The 20,572-nt window shown below is 43.9% G+C and overlaps 1 protein-coding gene across 1 annotated transcript in view; it reads right to left on the reverse strand.

The window, feature by feature from the left end:
• Positions 1-5,797: 5,797 nt before the first annotated feature.
• Positions 5,798-20,572, reverse strand: part of TNMD (tenomodulin) — a 526,931-nt gene continuing 512,156 nt past the window's right edge. The window contains exon 7 of the mRNA XM_069213032.1: positions 5,798-6,909. Coding sequence (XP_069069133.1) covers positions 6,700-6,909 — 210 coding nt within the window. The 3' untranslated portion in view covers positions 5,798-6,699. The remainder of the gene's footprint in view (positions 6,910-20,572) is intronic.

Raw genomic sequence — 20,572 nt, forward strand, 5'->3', positions numbered from 1 at the left:
TGGACTCTTCTTGCTACTGTTAGGGCAGATGGGATGGAAATGTCGAGGAGAATTTTTTTGGGTGGGGTGAAGTCTGTTTTTGGTATCAAAGAGGGGTTGCTTTGGTATGAGGTTCCTGGGACTGGGGGTGATTCGGTGTGGTACGAAAGCTGGTGAATGAGGTAAGCACTTGTTTTGAAGTCTGGAGGCTTTTAGTGGAATATTTCTGGGACTGCTTGTTTAAAATTTGAATGGGAGTGGGTAGGGATCCAAAGCACACAAGAATGTGTGAGCTTGCTGAAAAAATACTCCTGCCCTGCAGATGCTCCATAGGTCCCTGCTTCCACAACCATTCTCCAGCCATGTTCCTTCTTGTGCCTACAGAGCTTCTGATTGACTCTGACATGTGACTCTGTCGCCTGATTGTGTACTGGTACTGATGTTATGGAATAAAGGCATCTGATTGAGCACTGACTGCCAGAAGAACTGAGGTAAAGAAAGCACTGACACTTTTGCATGGTATTGATTGTGGGCAGCTCAGTCAGTGCATGTACGTTGTGCTCCAACACTAGTACATTAGCAGTTTTTCACTTACATGTTGAGCATGGATGATGGCACAGGGCACCAGACTGCACTGAAGCTCCCTGGTGTAAGGTGAGCGCAGTGCATGAAGGGAAAGTAGTGATATCTTCATTGCTTAGAACCAGAGTGAACAAGCACAATATACAATTTCATTAACACACAGACACATTTTACAGGGTTATGAGGGGCTGCGGAATGGAATAGTCATGTGAACCTACTTGTATACTTACACTTTTCATTTATTTATGATGCATTTTCTAAGGCATTGCAGGTTATTAATTGGTTAATTCAGAGCGCTAATTGCTGAACATAGTACACATGCAGTTCATTTACTACTGGCACATCCTGTAATGCAAGGAGGAATATAATTGACCGCATGGAGGGTGGAGACTGAGGTACATATTTAGAATGCCAAGTGCATTATTTTTTATGTTAATGTGGCCCAATGAGACCGAAACGCCTGCGCCGTATTTACAGAGTGGCTCAATGCATGTATTGCGCCACTGTGTAAACCTTTGCGCTGAATTATGCCTGCCCCTTTTAGTGGAGCCAGAAAAATGGCGTAAGGAAATTTATGAAATTTCTTTGACCCATTCTTTACAGCACATTTAACGCCTGCTCAAGCGCAGGTGGTAAAAGGGAGCTTCCATTCTTCAGAATAGGGCCCTATGCACTCTGCAGGAGTAGCACCAATATTTTGGCGCTACTCCTCGAGAGTACACCAATAGAGACATAAGAAATGACACTATTGCCCCCTACCCTGTGTCATGGTGCGCCATATTTTAAATACAACACACACCTGTGTTATGCCATTAATTGTGTTTGACCACTGACCTTGAGTGGCGTGTCTCAAAACGGTGGCCAACTTTCGACACATTCCTGTCATAGTTTACCTAAACAAGCCATTATTTTCTGCTATAAACGGTGTCCCTGGGCAGCAGCAAGGGGGAATTTTCCAAGACTTCAGTCAGGAGCGGACGTCAGCTGCCTGACCTCGCGTTTGGTTGAAAAATCTCTTTCTCGCAGTTGAACAGCAGTCATCAGTTTGCAGGCATGAGAAAGATGACGAGCAGTGGCAGGCCCTACGGTGATGAATTTTTACTTTTATTCTTTGCTTTGAAGTTATGCTATAAAATAATCACATGTATTTGCTGTGTACCTTGCAATTGAGAATCACTTTGATATATTTTCCTTTCATTGCTGTGACTACTTTTAAACGTATGCTTCCGACCTACTAATCTCGTCTCTCTCAGGAACCTCGTGGTGAAGTAATAATAAATGTCTTCTTCAAACTAAGAAGTGCATTCCAGAGAAGTTTTGTCAGCTCGGTCATAAGATAAGTTGAAGCAAAACAACATGGTGGCAGTAGGGGGGTGCTAAGGGGCACAGGGAAAGTGGTGCTGTACTCGGTGCAACACCACTTTCCATAAATTTGTCCCTGAGCGTGCATGATGCTGACAGTGGCAGCAGATTGTGCAAGCGGTGTAACTGGACAGGGTCATTAATTGTGAACATGCACTGGGATCTGAATGTCTGTGCACAGATGACTGAAAATTGGCAGTTGATTAGACAAGAGTGACTTATCCGGAACAGGGGCAAACAAAGCTTATTGTGTACGGAGAACCTTTATGCTTTCACAGTTGCATCTAAATACATAAGGACAAGTACAAGAAGCAATGTTCTGAAATGTTAAGGGGGAGTTAAATCTATAGGCACTCTGTAAAGAGTAAAACCATCAGTATGTGCACTTTTACAGATGATGAAATACTGGCATAACAGCTTCATTTTTACATAACCACAGTTCTTTAAATGGGCCAGTCCGGTCCAGTACTAACTGTCTGCACTTCTTTATTTTGAGACAGAAAGTACCTAAATCCCTACGACGTTTACCAATGAAGGAACATTAACTGGCCTAATTAAAAGCAGATTTCATATAATGGCGGAAATAAAATTTTAAAAAACATACGCCTAGCATTCTCAAGTTGGCATGTGGACTGGATCGTTTTTGGGGGAAGGTTGAAGATTTCTATGCACAGCTGTTCTGCTGGTGCCTGGATTGTGGGGTGAATCACATCAATGAAGGGATTCAGGGGGTCAGATTTTCACCAGACGTGTCACTTTTCCCCTGCATGTTAACCAGGTGTTAGAGGAAGTCCCCTTGTCACAGGGACCACACAAGTGGGCATTTGCTTTTAGATACTACTCTCATACAAACAAAGGGATGTCCTATTCGCGCTGTGGGCCAATGCTGGCCCATGCTGTTCATTCATAGGGGGTGTGGCTGTTGTCCTCAGTACCAGGTGTGCTGGGGGTACCTTGCTTCTTCCCTCAAGGAGGGCTGCACAGCACTATACAATGGAGCAACTGAGGCCTGGAGTCAGGTTGGGGGGGCTGTCATGGTTACATCTCTTTGGTTGCTAGTAAGGAGTCCTTTTGTGGGAATAAGTGCAGATTGTCTCTCCCTTAGTGGTCCTGTCCTGATTCCCACTACACATCCCGCTCTACATCACTGTTATAGTAATCTCTTATTGACCATTGCCCGATACATGTTAACAGGGCTGTACTGATTCCCCTACAACCTAAACCAGTTTAAATATTTTGTCTTGAAAATTGAGAGTTTAGAGAGGCCTTGAAAATGAAAAGTGTCTCCAGTACTGTGTTGCATGTGAATTCTAAGGACATAACCTACTGTGACCCTCTCACAAGCTAGCAGAAGTGCGTAGAGAGTTAAATGCTCAATACAGCTACATGATCTGACAATCTGGAGTTCGAATGCTGGTTAGGCACGTGAAGCATTACAGGTTTGGTAAATTAAGAACCATTACAGTGAGTAACGGTAACACTTGCGTTTTACTGACAGGGAGTCAACACGCCGGACAAGTGGTAATGATGTTCTATACAAAGCAAGTTATTGTTGCAATAGAATAAAGTATGAAACGTATATGTGTGAAGGGCACTAAGCGCCGAGCTGCCAACTTGTAAACCCACAGTAGGAGAGGCTGCAGCACTCTCAAACTCAGTCATGTTTCTCTACCTTTGCAGCGCTAATTGTAGGCAATTTAATGTTCTCTTTTGTCATCCTGCCTCTTGGGTGCTTAGTGCAGTGGTCATTCACTCATTGACTGTCCTGAACTAGGACAGTCTCTAAAGGAGGAAATGCCCCTTGCACTCAAATTCAGTCTGGATCATCTTTTTTCAGAAATTTACAAAAAATATATGCTTTAAAATCCATTAGAATATTTATTTTTCAAAATGTTCATGCATGTAAGCTCCTTCCTGCCCGCACCAGTATTTTCCTCTTCATACTTGCTCGCTCGTATATTTGGGTCGAAATCACCTCACCACTTAAAAAAAAACAGCCGCCACTGGACAGACATGTTCCTCCAGAGTCTCATTGGGGCAGTTGAGTTGATGGGTTATTCCTAGTTCTGAATGGAAAGCTGTCAGAGGTAGTTAAACCACCGCCAGCATGGGGGGAGTTGCAAGGTTTCAATAAATATCCTACCCCAAAGATGTAAATGGGTAATGGTCTGAATAAGGTCCTTGGGATGCCTCACGGCAGGGATGCACAATTGTCCAAACAGGGTCCTTGGGAGGCCTCATGGCAGGGACCCTTGAGGGCAAAGGGGTAAGAAAGGGTCAGCACTGGGCGGTCACAGCACTTGCAGCCCAGCCTCAGGGCCATGATTGCCACACATTCAGTAGCAAGGGAAACCGTGAAGGTGCGACTCACTGTATCAAGTATCACCGGAAGGAGAGCTGTCACAGCAATCAGAAAATGATTCATGACAACCGTTCCAATGAGAGACGTGATGACTCTGAGAATGATGCATGGCATGATTAGTTATGCTATGATGTAATATGCAATAAAGTTGAAAGTACACGCATGAGCAGTTATGAACGAACGCTTTACATTACAAAACAAGATAGCAAATGCTGGACATGTTAATGCCCGTTGTTATCGTGACAACCTATGTACCAGCTTATGATGTTAATAAACTGCTGTTGTTCTGCCATCACAATGTCTCTTGGTGTCCTTAATTGATACGTAGGAAGAACGGCAGGAGGGCCCTGGCAGTTTCTCGCACAGCTGGGGGGTGTTCAGCTTGGAAATCTGGCTCGCGTTGGCTGGATTATGTGTTCTACTGAAACGGCATCTTTCTAAATAAAATAAAAAACAATCATTCATAAAGCTATAGGTTTGGCGTTGGCAGCCAGCCTTTCGGTTGTCATTGCTTGTTTTGTCAGGGTTTTTGAAAAACCTTATTGTTCAAGAAGCAAAAAATCTGTCAGGTTCTAAACACAACAATAATAAAACAAATTGCTAAAAGCAAAAATGTTTGGTATTAAAAAGCAAACATTGCTGTAGTTGTCCCTGTTAGTTAAGGGAGCTACTTTGTGTTTAAATATGTTTCTAGTGAAAGTACAGAATGCTGTCACTCAGAGTGAAGTTAGCCAATTGTTGAAGACGCTAACCCACTGCCCCATACCGGAGTGGAGGGAGGAAAAATATGAATGACACAATAACAGACCAATGGGTCAAAGGGGCTAGTTAAACGAGGTATACGTTCGTATATTATGCATATCATTTTAGTAAACCGAAAAGGTGTTTGCTAAGCCTAAATATCATTCATCCTGTACCACTGCCCAGTCGAATTATTTGATGTGAACAGTGCCCAAAGCTTCAAGTTAAAGACCTATAGTGAAAATATGGTCCTCGGTTTGTTTCTGCTATTTCCAGCGCTCATCGCTTCTCAATGGGTTCATGCAGTGTGCTCAACTGAGGAATCCTACTGAGGCCTTAAGAAGCATATTGATAAAACACTTCCGTACTTCATATTACAATACATCTATCTAAGATTCATATGAAGAGACATCAGATTCGCATCTTGTAAAGAACACCTGTCTACCAGAGCATATCGGAAAGTTCCTGTGCCCCGCATGCTTTCACCGTTTGATAAAACATAGCCCGGGGATGGGCCATTTACATCCCGCTGTAGCTCTGCAGGTAGAAATGTGAATTGATCTCTTTAATTCTGGTTCACGCTAGGACGCCTTATTATTTATTGATACCACTGACATGCATACAGTGTCGGCGCAGCAGAAACCCGTGCTAGTGAATATCGAGTGTTCCTGTTTATGTAAGCCACATGTGTCTACTGAACACCTCCAGGCGCTTCTGGTTGTCATCTGTGACGGCATTCACAACAAACAGATACTGGGCTGTACTACTGTATTGTAGAAAAAAAACGTTTTATTGATAACAACCTATGCAGGTGTTGTTCCTTTGTTCTCCTCCTAAGCATGGCGCGAATTACTGGTAATGTGTTTTGTAAATTGTACATTGACTCATATTACTTGGTCACCCACCGTCTCGTTCAAATACCCACCACGGTCTGTCTGACATGAAAAAAAATCTGCATTTGCACGAGTTTGAAAAGACAAAGCAACTTTTGATGCAGCATTTAAAATTATCCTTACTGGGCTAATGCATTATATGCCGCTCGAGGTATCCAAGCCCACTTCCGGGTTCGAATGTTGCTGCCACACTTCCGAAATGGTACATATGTGTTGGTGTAAAATTAAATCAACACCAGTGGAATTTATTTAATTATATCTAATTCACAATCTGTGTGAAAGAATGTTCTTTGCCGAGATACAGCAAAAAAATGGGTGCTGCAAACTGAAAGCGTGTTCGCATTAAGTCAAATCATTCTGTTCTATTTATGGCACTTGAACGCAGATTGCCCATGGTGGTAGGCCCGACAATGACACGGGCTTTAAGTTTCACATATTCCTGGCGACGAGATATACTTACACTGTGCAAGTGTATTGTAGTTTACGAATTTGAAATAGCCTCAGTACAATGATTACAGTGATTACAAAAAGGCAAACTCTCTAAATAGTCGTATTCGCCACTTGACTGCTTACAATCTATTAATCGTTGATATAGCATTAATATAACAAATACAAAAGAAACCCCATTTATTTGCAAGCACATACATGGTTTATTGCCTTTAACTACAACGCCGATCTCAACATAACTTCATTCGTGTATTGTGAGCATAACAAATATATATACACATATAAAATGGAAAATGTATAAGGTTTATGAATGCTACAGCGTGGCAGGCTGCTCTACACCCGCCCTAGCATTCGTGCAATCCACCAGTTGCAGGGCATGATTATTCGGCAGATCACGCGCCCGCCGCCGTAACAGTAGGGGTAGGGGTAGAAGCCGAGCAGGGGCTCACAGACGCGCTGGCAGTATCTCTGTCCGCGGCGGCAGTGGATGCAGCAGAACCCCCGGTTGTCCAACATATGATCCAGCTCCAGTCCAACTTCCCTCTGCACGACAGAAAAAAGAACAATGTCAATAGCAGGTAGGGAAAGAACGACCTGAAGAAACCACTCATACTTGATCTCTTTGAAGTCATCTTGCTAATAGAGCAGCGCTTCACTAGAAACTGCAAAGGATTACTAAAAAAAAAAACTAAAAAAAACGAGTACATAGTTTTGTCCAAGCTGAAATGTTAAGTCATTCCATTATCTACTTAAATGTATTGAGGAGTTAAGCTGTAGGCCCCAAGATTGTTCAGCGCAGGTGACTGTTAGCTACTAGACCCGACAGAATAGCCAAAAAATGACAACAGTGAAGAAAGTGCCCTACCCATAAAAACTTTCTGCTTATAAATAAAACGTGTGGAAATGCATGTGTAAAATGATACATCAAGCTAGGGTTAGCAACTGTTTATGTGCGCACTATCTCAATTATTACTGCACAAAATCAGGCACGTTCGTTTTGCAGGTGTAGGTGACAGGAAGCAGGGAGAAAAAGGTGTACACCCACAAGAGGTCCATAAAAAAACACAGACAACAACCACGCAATTCTAAACTAATGGCTGATGACCCAGTCGTAATTCTGCGAAGCATATGAGAAAGAGTTTGGAATAGCATTTTTAATTAGCAAGAATTAAAAATGAGAAATATGAAGATGAAATCTACCTTTTCACCTAACCTTTAACCTGATGATGATATACAGTTGACAATTTTTATTTTCAGGGTAAGTGTACACAGGTTTAGCCAGAAAACATAAGGTCTTGCATTTCCGGTGAAAAAGCCTCATGGTTTTATGAACAATAGAACACTGTAAATCTCTGCTTTACATAAAATAGGGATCTCCATGCTTATGGACCCACCCAGGCTCCCCATTTCAATGCCCTCTTTTAAAATCACAGACCCTATTTCAGTCCATCTTTATCCTTCTGGTTTCAGTTTTACTACTTCCACACACCTCACCTAAACAAATTCAGACCAATGGAACTTCCAGAGTTAAATGTTGGATGCGTGATATGCTTCTACAGAGGTCATTCAGATTTTGGTTGATGCCAAGTTCACCAAACTCATGGTTCGTCTGCCATATTTAGCACGGCAAATCATCAACCTGTTTGTCCACCCACCACAGGGCCGTCGGTTAATGTATGTCAGCGGGACAGCACTAGTTAGGATAGTCATTTTGCTATGCATTTTCCTTAGCCAGCTTCTGGGCCTCTTGATAAACTGTTCCTTGATTTTGTTGCAAAGACTAATAAGTGCCTTCCTCCTTTGCAACAGAGTTTATCAGGAGACAATGTCAACAACATTTCACTGATGGTTCTAAGTGTGCCAATTAGTCAATATGGATGTAGTACATCAATGAGATAAACTGGGGTCAGATGGCGAAGGCACTCAAAGACTAGACAGCGGAATTTGAAAACAATGCACCGTTATGGAGGGCACCAGTGTAGACAGTCTGTGAACTGAGGAATGATCCAGTTCCACAAACCTAATGTTTGTGTAACTGCATCATTTTGCACCGCTGATGTCTGTAATCGTGTTAGTCGGTAAACCGGTATATATAGAACTGCAAGAGTTTAGGTGTTGACAGCTGCTCGTATAGTATGTCCATTATATTTAATCTGAAAGTAAGAGGAGGGGTAACACTATTGTTTTAAATGAAAAACATGTTTTTTTAACCCAAATTCGATTTAGAAGGTCGTGTCCAAATCTAAGTAAAGCCCCAAACCTTTGTCCCTGAGGCAAATCTGAGTGTTTGGCCCAGTGGGTAAGGAGGATTGATTTTCAGAAACAGTGGTCTTCCCCTTTGATCAAAAAAGATTTTCTCAGTTTTGGAATTGTTATAATCGCAAATAGGTAGATGACATCTAATCCTGGGAAGTTTGAAGACATTCTTATAGCTCCATGAAGATCGTAATGTTTCATGTTACTTTAATTTATACTTGTATTTTAGTGTGTATGATTGAATCCTACCATTACACTTAATAATATATCAAACAGCCGGCATAGCTAAATATGAAATATTACTGGGGAGAGAGGGTGTGGACCAGGTAGAAAAAAGTGGTGCTATCACCTATTAAGTGGTCACTGTCATGGTGATAAAAACAGTTGAGTGGCCCAGGAGGATCAGGAATGCAACATGTCCTTTATCAACCAAGGGAGGACCTTGCTTGGCAGTTCAGGCTAGACTGTTTCTTTGGGGAGCAGGGTCAAGATTGATGTGCATATGGCTTGTTCCAAACTGGAATGGCATGAAAAGCAACAAAACAATAGATTTAGACCCAAATCTGTGAATGTTTGTCACCGTTCAGCATTCCGTCCGTCATCTGTTCTTTTTGCAATTTTAGAAAGCTGGCAGTTTCATACCCACACCAATGGTGCCTTTCTGCCAGTGTCCAGGGTTGCATGACTGGGAATAGCTCTCCTGAAGTGTGTTGTGTATTCCCTCCATACATGGGGACAAAAGGGCCTTAGATGTGGGCAGGGTGTTCCTTTCCTGAGCAAGATGTCCTGTGGGTTGTACTCAGCCTTCCTGAGCTTGAAAAGGTAAGCCTCAGGGCTTTGCTAATCCTTTCCTTCTAAAGGCTGCCTGCTCTGCGACTAACACATGTAGCTCAAACCGCAACATTCCTGCCCTTTGTTACTCTAGACAGTTTAAATCCAAAAGCAGGAAAGGGGGAAGGTTGCACAAAGAGGGCATCCCACACACAAAGGATGGAGTGGGTATACAAGTAGCACCTTCACAACCTCACACCAAAACACTCCTGGATCTGTGAAAGATTCAGAAGAAGGGCTGCCCTGATATCTGGAGGAGACTGGACCTGCTGTCCTGGACTCCAGGCTCCCCAGAACTGACTACAAGTGTCAGTGGCTGACCTCCTGTTTGAGCTACAGGAACTCAAATGCTTCCAGAGCCTCCTCGCAGCTGCCCAGCTGACCAGCACCAGCTTGACCTTCCTGGACCTGCCTGAGCCCTTCTGCTGGCCTCTGCTGGAGGGAGTCATGATCTCTAAGAGGTGTCTCCCAAGTCCTGGACCATTGCTGGTATCAAAGTGCATTCCTCTTGAACTAAAGGTGAAAATCCAGAGTCTTTAGGCACCTCATGTGTTAGAAATGGGGTCTCTAGTTGGCGGTGGTTTGCACCCTTTCCAAGTAGGGACCCTCACTCTAGTCAGGGTAAGGGAGTCACAGAGCTAAGATAACCCCTGCTCTCACCCCCTTGGTAGCTTGGCATGAGCAGTCAGGCTTATCTCAGAGGCAATGTATAAAGTATTACACACACACACACACACACACACACACACACGTTCTCTCTCTCTCTATTTCTCTCTCTCTCTCTCTCTTGCTGTAACACAGTGGAAAATACTACAAAAGGATTCCACATCAGTTTAGAAAAATAGCCAATATTTATCTGAATACAACAAGACAAAAATGACAAAAATCCAACATACACAAGCAAAGATATAGGCCCTCATTATGATCCTGGTGGTCTGGGCCGCATGCTGGCAGTGGTGGTAAATACCGCCATCCGGCATGGCAGCCCAGACCGCCATATAATGGATCACCCTAAACCCCATCGCAGAATACACCGCCAGTGGAAACGCTTGCGGGGCAGTGTATTCCAATCCGACAGGGCAGCACTGAAAGCAGCGCTGCCCTCCGGATAATGATACCCATTCTGCCAGCCTTTTCCCAGCGGTTCACGCTGCCAGGGAAAGGCTGATGGAATGGGTATCTTGGGGCGATTTGGGGGCCCCCTGGGGGCCCCATCGCGCAGGTCACTGCCCGAATTACGGACAGTGATCTGCACGATGAGTGCAGCTGCACCTGCCGCACAGAGGCATTGACGGCGGCTCCAAGTGGAGCTGCCAACAATGTCCTGTCCTGGCATTCTGCTGGGCTGGCGGGCAGAAACAATGTTTCCGCCCGCCGGCCCAGCAAAATGTTTATTATGCAGCCGGCAGGATCCCAGGGGGGCTGGCGGTCAATGAAATGACCGCCGGCCTGAACACGGAAGTTAACACCGCCGTGTTCATAATGAGGGCCATAATGTTTTGAAACTTGCAGAGTCTTAATCCAGAGGAATCAATGGTTGTCTCTTTTTAGCACAGAGTACCTGGGATGTGTCAAAAACAAAGACAATGCAGGCCGCAGAGGAGGTGAGGCACCGGAACACAAAGCAATGCGTTGGTTTCTTACTTTGCAGGGGAGGTGATGCTTAGCTTCCTTACTGACAGAGGAGGGGATGTGTCGAATCTCTCCTTGCAGGAGAAGTGATGCGTCAATTCCTTACTGGCAGGAGAGGTAATGCAATGGTTCCTTACTGGCAGGGAGGTGATGCGTCGGTTCTCTTCCCGCAGGCGAGAAGATGCTTCGGTTTCTGGTCACACAGCCACGGTTCCTTGCTGAGGTGCGGGTTCAATGCGAAAATGAGACCCAGGCACTGTGATGATAGAGCTGCAGTGGAATAGGGGCTGCGTCGGTCTTACAGGCTCTGTGTTGATTCTTCTATCTCAAGACAAGCGCTGCATTGATTCGTCAGCCGCATGGCAGGTGCTTGGTTGATTATTCAGCCGCAAGCGAATCGATGAATCGATGTTCAGCCGTGACATTCTGATGCATGGATTTACTTCTTCAGGACACCAGTTTCTACTTCCGATGGCTAAGGAACTGGGTTTGGCACCACTTGGCAAGTCAGGGCTCTCAGCAGAAGAGTCAAGGCACTGACAGATGAAGTCTTTGATGTCCCTGAGAATTCTTAAATGGAAACAAGCTCAGGTCAAGCCCTTGGATAATCTTGGAAAGCAGGATATAGAAAGCAACGTCCAATCTTTTCACTCCCAGGACAGAGACAGCAAGCAGCAGGCCAGCACAACAAAGCAACAGGCAGAGTGACAGTTCCTCCTACAGCATCCAGTTCTTCTTCCCAGCAGAATGTCCTTAGTCCAGAAGTGTTCTAAAGCTGTGGTCTCAGAGGCCCAATACTTATACTCATTTCTGCCTTTGAAGTTGGCAGACTTCAAAGGAAAGTCTTTGTAGTGCACAAGACCCTGCCTTTCCTGCCCTGGCCCCAGACACACTCCAGGGGGAGACTGCTTTGTGTAAGGAGAGGCACAGCCCCACTCAGGTGCAAGTGTCAGCTCCTCCCACCACTCTACCCCAGGATGACCCATCAGGATATGCAGGACACACCTCAGCTCCCTTTGTGTGACTGTCTAGAGTGAATTCATAAACCGCCCAACTGTCATCCTGCCTTGGGCCTACCTTAGGGGTGACTTACATGTAGGAAAAGGGAAGGTTTGGGCCTGGCAAGTCGGTGCACTTTCCTGGTCGAACTGGCAGTTAGAACTGTATACACAGACACTGCAGTGGCTGGTCTGAGACATGTTTACAGGGCTACTCGTGGGTGGCACAATCATTGTTGCAGCCCTCTAGCAGCATTTGATTTGCAGGCACTGGGCACACATAGTGCACAATACTAGGGACTTAGTAGTAAATCAAATATGGCAATCATGGATAAACCAATCACCAGTACAATTTAGACAGAGAGTACTTGCACGTTAGCACTGGTCAGCAGTGCTAAAGTTCCCAGAGTCCTAAAGCCAGCAAAAATGAAGTGCAATAGGGGATCCAAACAGGAGATCAGAAGCCAAAATGATACGGGAACCAATGTCAAGAACTGACAGGTCTAACATCTTGAAGCAGACTGTTTGCATCAAACAACGACTGTGTGTGACTCCTGCCAGTGCAAACCTCCAGCAGTGACGGCTCTTTACATCAGCCACAACAGTCCGCATCAGCAGTGACAGTGTGCTTCAACTGGCAATACGCAGCTTCACTGCCGTCTGACTATTTGCCCCCAAAAGCGACTGCTCATGACACCTGACATGCACCTCAAGCCATCAGTGATCTCCTTGTGGGTACTGCCAATGCGAACATCACCTGTAGTTCCTTATATGGACTTTGACTCACGAAGGTAAACTGTTCAGTGGGATGAACTTGGTCCCTGTATCCGACTGGTGCTCTATCGCAGTAAGACTGAATTTGTGACTTTACACTGATCCAGCACGACCCGATGACCATGATTGGTACTTTGTGCTTTTCGGCCCTGTTTTCACCTTGAACTTTAAAGATTCTTAACTCCGGTTCTACTGATTGGATTTTTTGTTGTTGCAATGTCATTTTATTTATTAGAATTTCCTCTACCTGTCTAAATTAGTTTGGGGGTTTTCTTGTGCTATGTTTTCACGTTACTACTATTTGAGTACTGCATAAATACTTTACACATTGCCTCTAAGTTAAACCTGACTGCTTTTGTGCCAGGCTACCAGATTTTAAGCACAAGTTTATTCAATGATTTTTGTGGTTTGCACTGACAAGGATTGTGTTTATTATTTGAGTTGGGCTTCCACCTCTCTCAGCTAATGACCCAATTTCTTACCGACCTCCTTCCACAGTCCCAGCATTGCTTTCTCCGTCTCAGACCTCAGTCACTCACTAGATGGAAAGGCAAACACGCTGATCTGGGAGTCCAGACAAAGCTGTAGTTGGGCTGCAACTAACTTCTCCATAACTTTATGTCTGTCATTGCTGGCTATTAAAGGTTCCAATGAGGATTTTTAAGCAAGGGAGTCAGAAGTCAAGTTTTAAGCTCACTAGGAACTGCCAATTCTAAAAAAGGGTTTATTAGGCTCTGAAGAAGTGAGGCAAAACATATGTATCTACCTGGATATCCCCACATTTCTGAATCTTTAGAATTAAGTTTGGGGGATGCAAGTCACTGTTTCAAGAAAGACATAGTTTTCTCTGTGTCTGTTTCTTTAGGGCCACAGTGAAAGTCACAGTGCATGCTGATTCCTTCTAGTAATATGACCTCTTTTGTCCAAGATTTCTCTGCGGCTCACAGATGACCATGTTCTTCAAGCCTTTGAGAGCAGCTTTCTGAAACCTGTGCACAAGGCAGGGCATGATCCAAGGGCTTATTTGTCTTGAAGGCTGACAGCAAACATGTTTCTACTTCTTAGTCTTCATCTTCATCATCATCATCTTCTTTTTTGGCTTATTTTCTTGACATCCAGTACTGTTCTGAGAACAGGTGGTAAGAGATCAAGGAGATAATAGTAACTCATCAGTGGCTGATGAAGCACCCTTTGCCTGTCCATAGTAAGTGTCCACAAATAGCCCTTTCTAACATTTTATCAGTTCGCCTGATAGCGGGTCAAAACAATCCCAGAATACCTTATTTCAGAGGTTATCAAGAACGAAATGAGACTATTTCAGCTGCAGGAGCTCTATTTGTCCCCTCTAACTGGGGCTCCTTTTTTCCACCGGTGAATCAAATAAAACTGGTTCTGTTCCTCGTCTACGCCCCAGAGGGTATGGATCCAGCCTAGCTGGTAACGGACAAACGCCAAAGGCCCTACACTACATTGCGTTTGTCAGACAAACAACAAAATAACACAGAGCTCATGACTTTGCTTTTGCAGGGAAAGTTGAGGTTCACTTCTCGTTCCTCACATTGCCCAGATAGGTTGTGGTTGATGATCCTGTGATTAAAACGTCCCCTAGCCTTATGCCAGGCTGGCTGCCTGATAGCACATCTCGAGGGGGTCGTTTGCACTTTATCTAGATCAGTTCTGGACTCAGGAAAATCTATTCAGGTCACTGCAGGAGAGAATTGCCCAACCAGCCCACCTATGATGCTGTCATGGCTCAATCAAAAGGGACCAACTATCTTGAAATTATCTATGTCATTCATATCAAAGGTCTGAGTATGTCAATGAATTAGGGCCCATATTTATGGGCTTTGCAGCGTAGGGCAATACAGCAAGACACCTTGCTACACTGCCCTGTGTCATAGGGAAAGGGCAAGAATGAGCTGCATTTATCCAGTACAATGCATTCATGTCCTTTCCCCCTGTGCTGGCGCCCTTTTGGCTGCCTAGCCCCAATGCAGGTACCTTTGCAGCTGGTGCAAGGGTGACTGCATTGCAGTCAGGATTGTTTTTCTGCAGGAAGACCTTCCTGCACGTAAGCAATCCTGAGAGGCATTCTGCAGCATAGATGGAAAGAGGAAAAACAGGGAGAAATAGAGATATTTTTCCTTGTTACGTCTCACCTCGGGAGGAGTAGGATTTTGAAGTATTCCAGGTTTACCAGGGTTGGTAAATCTGCGAATGCATCAAAAGCCATGGGAGTTGTGTGGGTGTCCCATGGAATGCCTCTCTGGGGCAGAGTAAGACAACGCAGCGATTTGTGCTGCGTTGCCTTGCTCCATATTTTTGAAGCCATTCGAAGCCATGCAAGGTCGCTTTCGTGGCTTCAAAAACATGACTTAGTAGTTTGCGCCATGCATGTACCATGTTTTGTGGTGCAAGCATGGCACAACCCGGTCATAAATATGCCCCTAGATCTTGAACAGCTAACTGAATGGATAAAGATGAATAGTCTGTGTTTGCCTAACCCTTGCTAGAGTAACATTATGTAGCAAACCTTTACAATATGAGAAAGGCAACAGAGTAAGATGTCTTTTTGAATTCTTCCAAGACTTGCCAACCTCCTATTTAGCTGGATTCCATTCTACACATTATTCATCTAAGCCTTGTGAGCTTCATGGCACATTTTGGGGCCATTTGACTATAGTTTGGAACAGGCTTTTAAACATGACCGAAAGGTTTATTCTAATATATACTTGTTGTGGTGCTCTTAACCTACAGCAGCTCAGGTCTGTAGTGAAGTCCAGAAGCCATGGTTTAAATAATTATGCCATATGAGGGATTTAATGCCATTCAGAGGCCCATAAACAATACTTAAGTCTTATGCCACCTGTGTAGTTTTACACATTTATACCGCAGCCATACGTATAAGTAAAATGCATCAATTGGGTTTAGTCAATTACTTGTCATGTTTTAGGAGCAGATCGCCAAGAAATGGAAACGATTCTGAAGTTATTTGACTGTTACACACGAAATCTAAGAGTAGTGTGATCAGTGAGGTAATTTTGCTAGAAAAGAAAATGGCTTCAAGAAAATAATGTAGTAAGTGCCATTGCTACATGAATGCCAAGCAATAGCATAGCCAGTGCTTAATTTGTAAATAAAAAGGTGCGGGTGTGCAAAGCGCTCCCCTGAAACACGCGGTTGCTGCAATTACATGTGCGAACACGGAATACCGAGGCAGGGTAACCCTGAAGACATCTCGGGCCTCTTTAATCTATTTACAGACACACCCTGCCCCTCCAGCTCTCTCTCGCAGGTTTCTGCTTTCTAACTTTGTTACTTTTTTCGCTTTTCTCTTCCTCCGTCTTTCCCATATGTGTCTTTTGCTACAAGAGCTCGCAGCGAATGCTTGAGGCAGAAGAATAAGCCCCGGCCCGCAAAAATAAGTACCGGTGCTTAGCACCGGAAACAACAAGCACAAGTTAAGCACTGAGCATAGCCAATAAGGTTGGCGTCTTGTTAGGAGAAATTGTTGGTAGCATTTGAGTGACACTCTGTGTATTTCCCTTAGATGGCCTAAAGCGAAAATCCCATAATGAGGCAACATCCTGGCGTACAATAATATGGGAGCTAGGAGTAGAGCCTCCTTACTGAATAGATTACACCAGCAGAGTTAAACTGTATCCTAAAAGAACTCTATCAAGAAAATGAGCCAGAAGATCGCTTGATTTGTAGTCTGCGAAGTTAAAAGACACACTCTGTAAAATATTACATATTCGACACTTTTGACAGAAGGCTAGACATTTAATTGCATCTTTAGAAATGCCTATGTATATGCAGATTCCAAATTCGGGAACAAAACAAACTGTAAACCCAACAGCACGTAATCATGACAACAAAGTGAAACAAAAAAAGAACAAGGGCGATCAGTGGATAGTACTGTGTATTACAGCAGAGGTAAGCATCCACGTACACAGACAGACTCCCTAAACAACAAAGGCACACATTGGCATTTAATATGTTGTTATATAAGTATCCCACACAACACGCACTGGGTTTCGATTATATGATACCTATAGCATTTGCGGTGTGGTGAGGAGACTACTTGATGCCCGCATCACCAAAACTTAATGGGAGCAAAAATTGGGCAATGAAACCATCCTAAAAAATGTCTTTGCTTTGATGGACATATCATCTAAGCAATGACAAATCATGAAAAACACATGAAAGTCTATGGCTGATGGGGATTTACCCAAAGCCTACTCTCTCTCTGTAGCACTTCAAATTGTACTTTTATGAAGATTTGATACCACGTGGTCAGCGTCCTCTTTGACTAAAACTATAAACAACCAGCCAAGGGTGAGATTAGTAAAGCAAATGGATAGGATGAGGTAAGTTAAACGGGCTCATTGCAACTTCAGACCCAGCATCATGAGTTTGGTAATTCCAGGACACTGACTTAAATGCACTATTTTAAGATTTCTGCTGATGGGAAGTGCTACAAAAATCGGCGACTCTGCACTGATTTGTCTGGGCTTTTCTAACAAGCCAGGCAGTTTTTTTGTAAATATAATCTGCCAGGTTTACCAGGTAAAATGTGTTAGCGGAAAACTGTACTGTGCACTGTGCAGCATTACTGTATATCTCGGAATCAGAATTCGTGAGACTCTCACACTGATGACCCCATTGTGGGGTAGCATTTTTATTTCTAATGTTAAATGCTGCAAACCTTTAAAAAAGTATGATCCTGTCTTTCAAAGCTACATATAAAAGATGTAGGGCTAGATTAGGAGTGGGGTGAAAAGGGAAAATCATCAGATTTCTGAATGTAGTGTCAAATAAGGAGCAGAGTTCACTAGTAAGACCTACTTTACGGAGTGGAGGGACTTTTTGAGGTTTTGGTCATCTCGGGTTGAGATTTCTCACAGTTTCATGGATCAGACATGATTCACTGTCACCGTGCTGTAGAGCAGTGGCGTCTGGTGACATTTGAAAGTGATGGGGCATAAAAGTTTGGGAAGAATGACCTTTTGGAAGCGAGCGTAGGGAGTGAGCCCAACTCTCATTAGAGGGGCTTGGGGGGTTCTCCCCCTGAGAAAATGAGTGGGAAAATGGTGCATTTTTAAGTAGAGCAAGAAGGTTAATAAGGCAATTGTGAAAGTGTAGGTATGACATCAATAAAGAGATTTCATATGATAATGGTGTAGGTAGCTGCAAGGAAATACAAGAGGACCTCTTCTTCTGGCTGGATCCACAACATACATTTCATTCAGTGCTTCGCTTAATGTGCTTTTCTTTAAAGAAGTAAATCTCTATTTTTCATTAGGTATATTGCTGCCTGTCTGGCAGCAACTTTTTTTGCTGTAAAAAACAGGTATTGGGGTGTGTCCTGGTGGCTGGTGTTTCATCACAGCACACACGTTTCAAATGTTATTTTGCGGGAATTTAAATGCTACAATTGGCGACAAAATAATTGCCGTTTTCCTGAGTTACATATCATATAAAACATCACACAACAGTTTTAACATGTGTTCATTGTTATTCTTTTAATCCTCTTCAAAAATTAAACCTCTAAAAAAAAATCCTATTTTTATTCCTTTGTGTAATACATTGCTGGCTGTGTAAGTCATGAAAGGCATACATCTTAGAAATACTTTCCCAGAATGCAAAGCAGTCTGCAACGTAGCAAGCGCAATGACTTGTTAACTTCATTAAATTAAAGACAGTGAGTCATATTTAAGAAAAATGGTGCTGCAAACAGTGCAGCACCACTTTTCTTGCACCCCTCAGTGCACCCATAATGCTACCATGTGTGCACCGTATATAAAATACAGTGCACCAAGGTAGTAGTTAGGAGACTAGCACCAGAATTCTTTATGCTAGTCCGGCGCGTTACAGGATTAGCATCAAGAATTCTGACGCTAATCCTGCAAAGCACCCAGAGGCCCATGTACACAATGGAAGCCTCCATTTAACGCCTGCTCTGAGTAGGCATTGCAAGTGCCGAAAAAAATGGCGCAAGGAAATCTCCTAGATTTCCTTGCAACATTTTTTTGACCCCCCCTAACAGGGCAACGCCCACTTTGCATACATTATGCCTGGTGCAAGCATAATATAGCGCAAAGGGTTACAAAGTGGTGCAATGCATGCATAGCACCACTTTGTAAATATGACCTGGAGTTTTTGTCCTTCTAACACCACATTAGCATCAAAAAATGACACTAATGTGGAGTTGGAATGGTGCTAGGGGGCTCTTAAGTATGCCTCCAAGTTTGGGAACATGTATTTGCCATATTCAATGGTAGCAAAATGTGGCACTGCCGCACAGCATAAGTGCTGAAACTCCTGCGCTAATTACAGTTCTTGTCTTTCTATACTAACTAAGTAGAAAGACAAAAACAATATTTGCCGCCGGTTGGGGTTACATTATGTACTGCATATCAAATTTGAACTCCACTGCCAGTGCCACTGAAAACATAACGACCAGTCCAAACGCGGCACCACCGCGCTGGCCGCATCAATATTCCCAACAGCAGCAAGGCGGACCTGGTGCGTGGTGCTGCAGTAGCTAGCTAGTACTACTGCTACTGAAGAAGTACATGTGACCCTTGCCGGCACTATGACACTTATGCATATTATGCAAGCACACCAACAAGGCCATATTGCCATTTGCCGTTGCCAGCTTCTCCTTCCTCGGAGGTAGAGCACTGCAGGAGACTAAGATTATAAGGTAAGCCTTGAGTCACACATTATTAAAACCAGGAACTTAACTGATTACAATGGATTCAGAAACTTTTTTTGAATGAGCCTGAAAAGTGTAAACCATGACACTAACGCTGCCCCGGAGCCAGAGGTTCTTTTGATCATAACCGTCACATGATCCCTTATTTTGTTGTTCCCGTCAAACAGTCACACTCACAGTGACAATTATTTATTTCATCAGTCGGTCAAAGTGCAAATATCATATCGAATATAATGTGTGCTGTCATTGTGCAGTGTACTAGTACTGAATACTCAACGATGACGTACTGTATTATTACTTAAACCAACTCATAAACTTACCTGTGGAAACTCAAAATAACTCAGGTTTTAGGAATGGATCAATGGATTAGCAACCAACGCCTGCAGTGCCGTGGCCTGACCTATCTCTCCTCGTGCTGCATCAAAAAGGAGGGGAGAGAGACAGCCTCCTCCCACCCTGCCTCGCGTGCACGTTCATTTTCAGGAGCGACACCTAGGAATAACAATACCCCACATCTAAGCCTAGCCAATCCTAATGCTGCTCCTGCTGTTTCTGCAGCAGCAGGATTGGCTGGGGCCGGGGACCTCACCGCTCATTACTGAGACTGTGGCTGCAGCTTTGAGCCACGCCCATACTCACTAATGTGCCCTGTTGCTAGTGCGCAGGTCGGGATGACTGGAGAAAGTCTGCCATCCAACCAGACATGCACACTTAGGTGTGCTGGGAATACTGAATTGACGTTTACTGAGACTGACTGCCTGGAAAATGGCAACAGTGTTTCAACTTTAAGCCCCACCCATCTCAGGCCTGCACTGGCTGAAGAGTCCCAGCTGGGATTTGCCTGGCTGCCTCAGGAGGAGCGCTCCTCGCTCCAATTAATCACAGTTACATGCTCAAAAAGTCAATGCGCTTATGAAAAATGTTTTACTAATACATTTATTGTGGGGGCAAGGGCCAAAATAATCAGTGGGGCAATGCCCCAATGCCCTACTGG

Source organism: Pleurodeles waltl, chromosome 2_1, assembly GCF_031143425.1.
Source record: "Pleurodeles waltl isolate 20211129_DDA chromosome 2_1, aPleWal1.hap1.20221129, whole genome shotgun sequence".
Taxonomy (NCBI): domain Eukaryota; kingdom Metazoa; phylum Chordata; class Amphibia; order Caudata; family Salamandridae; genus Pleurodeles; species Pleurodeles waltl.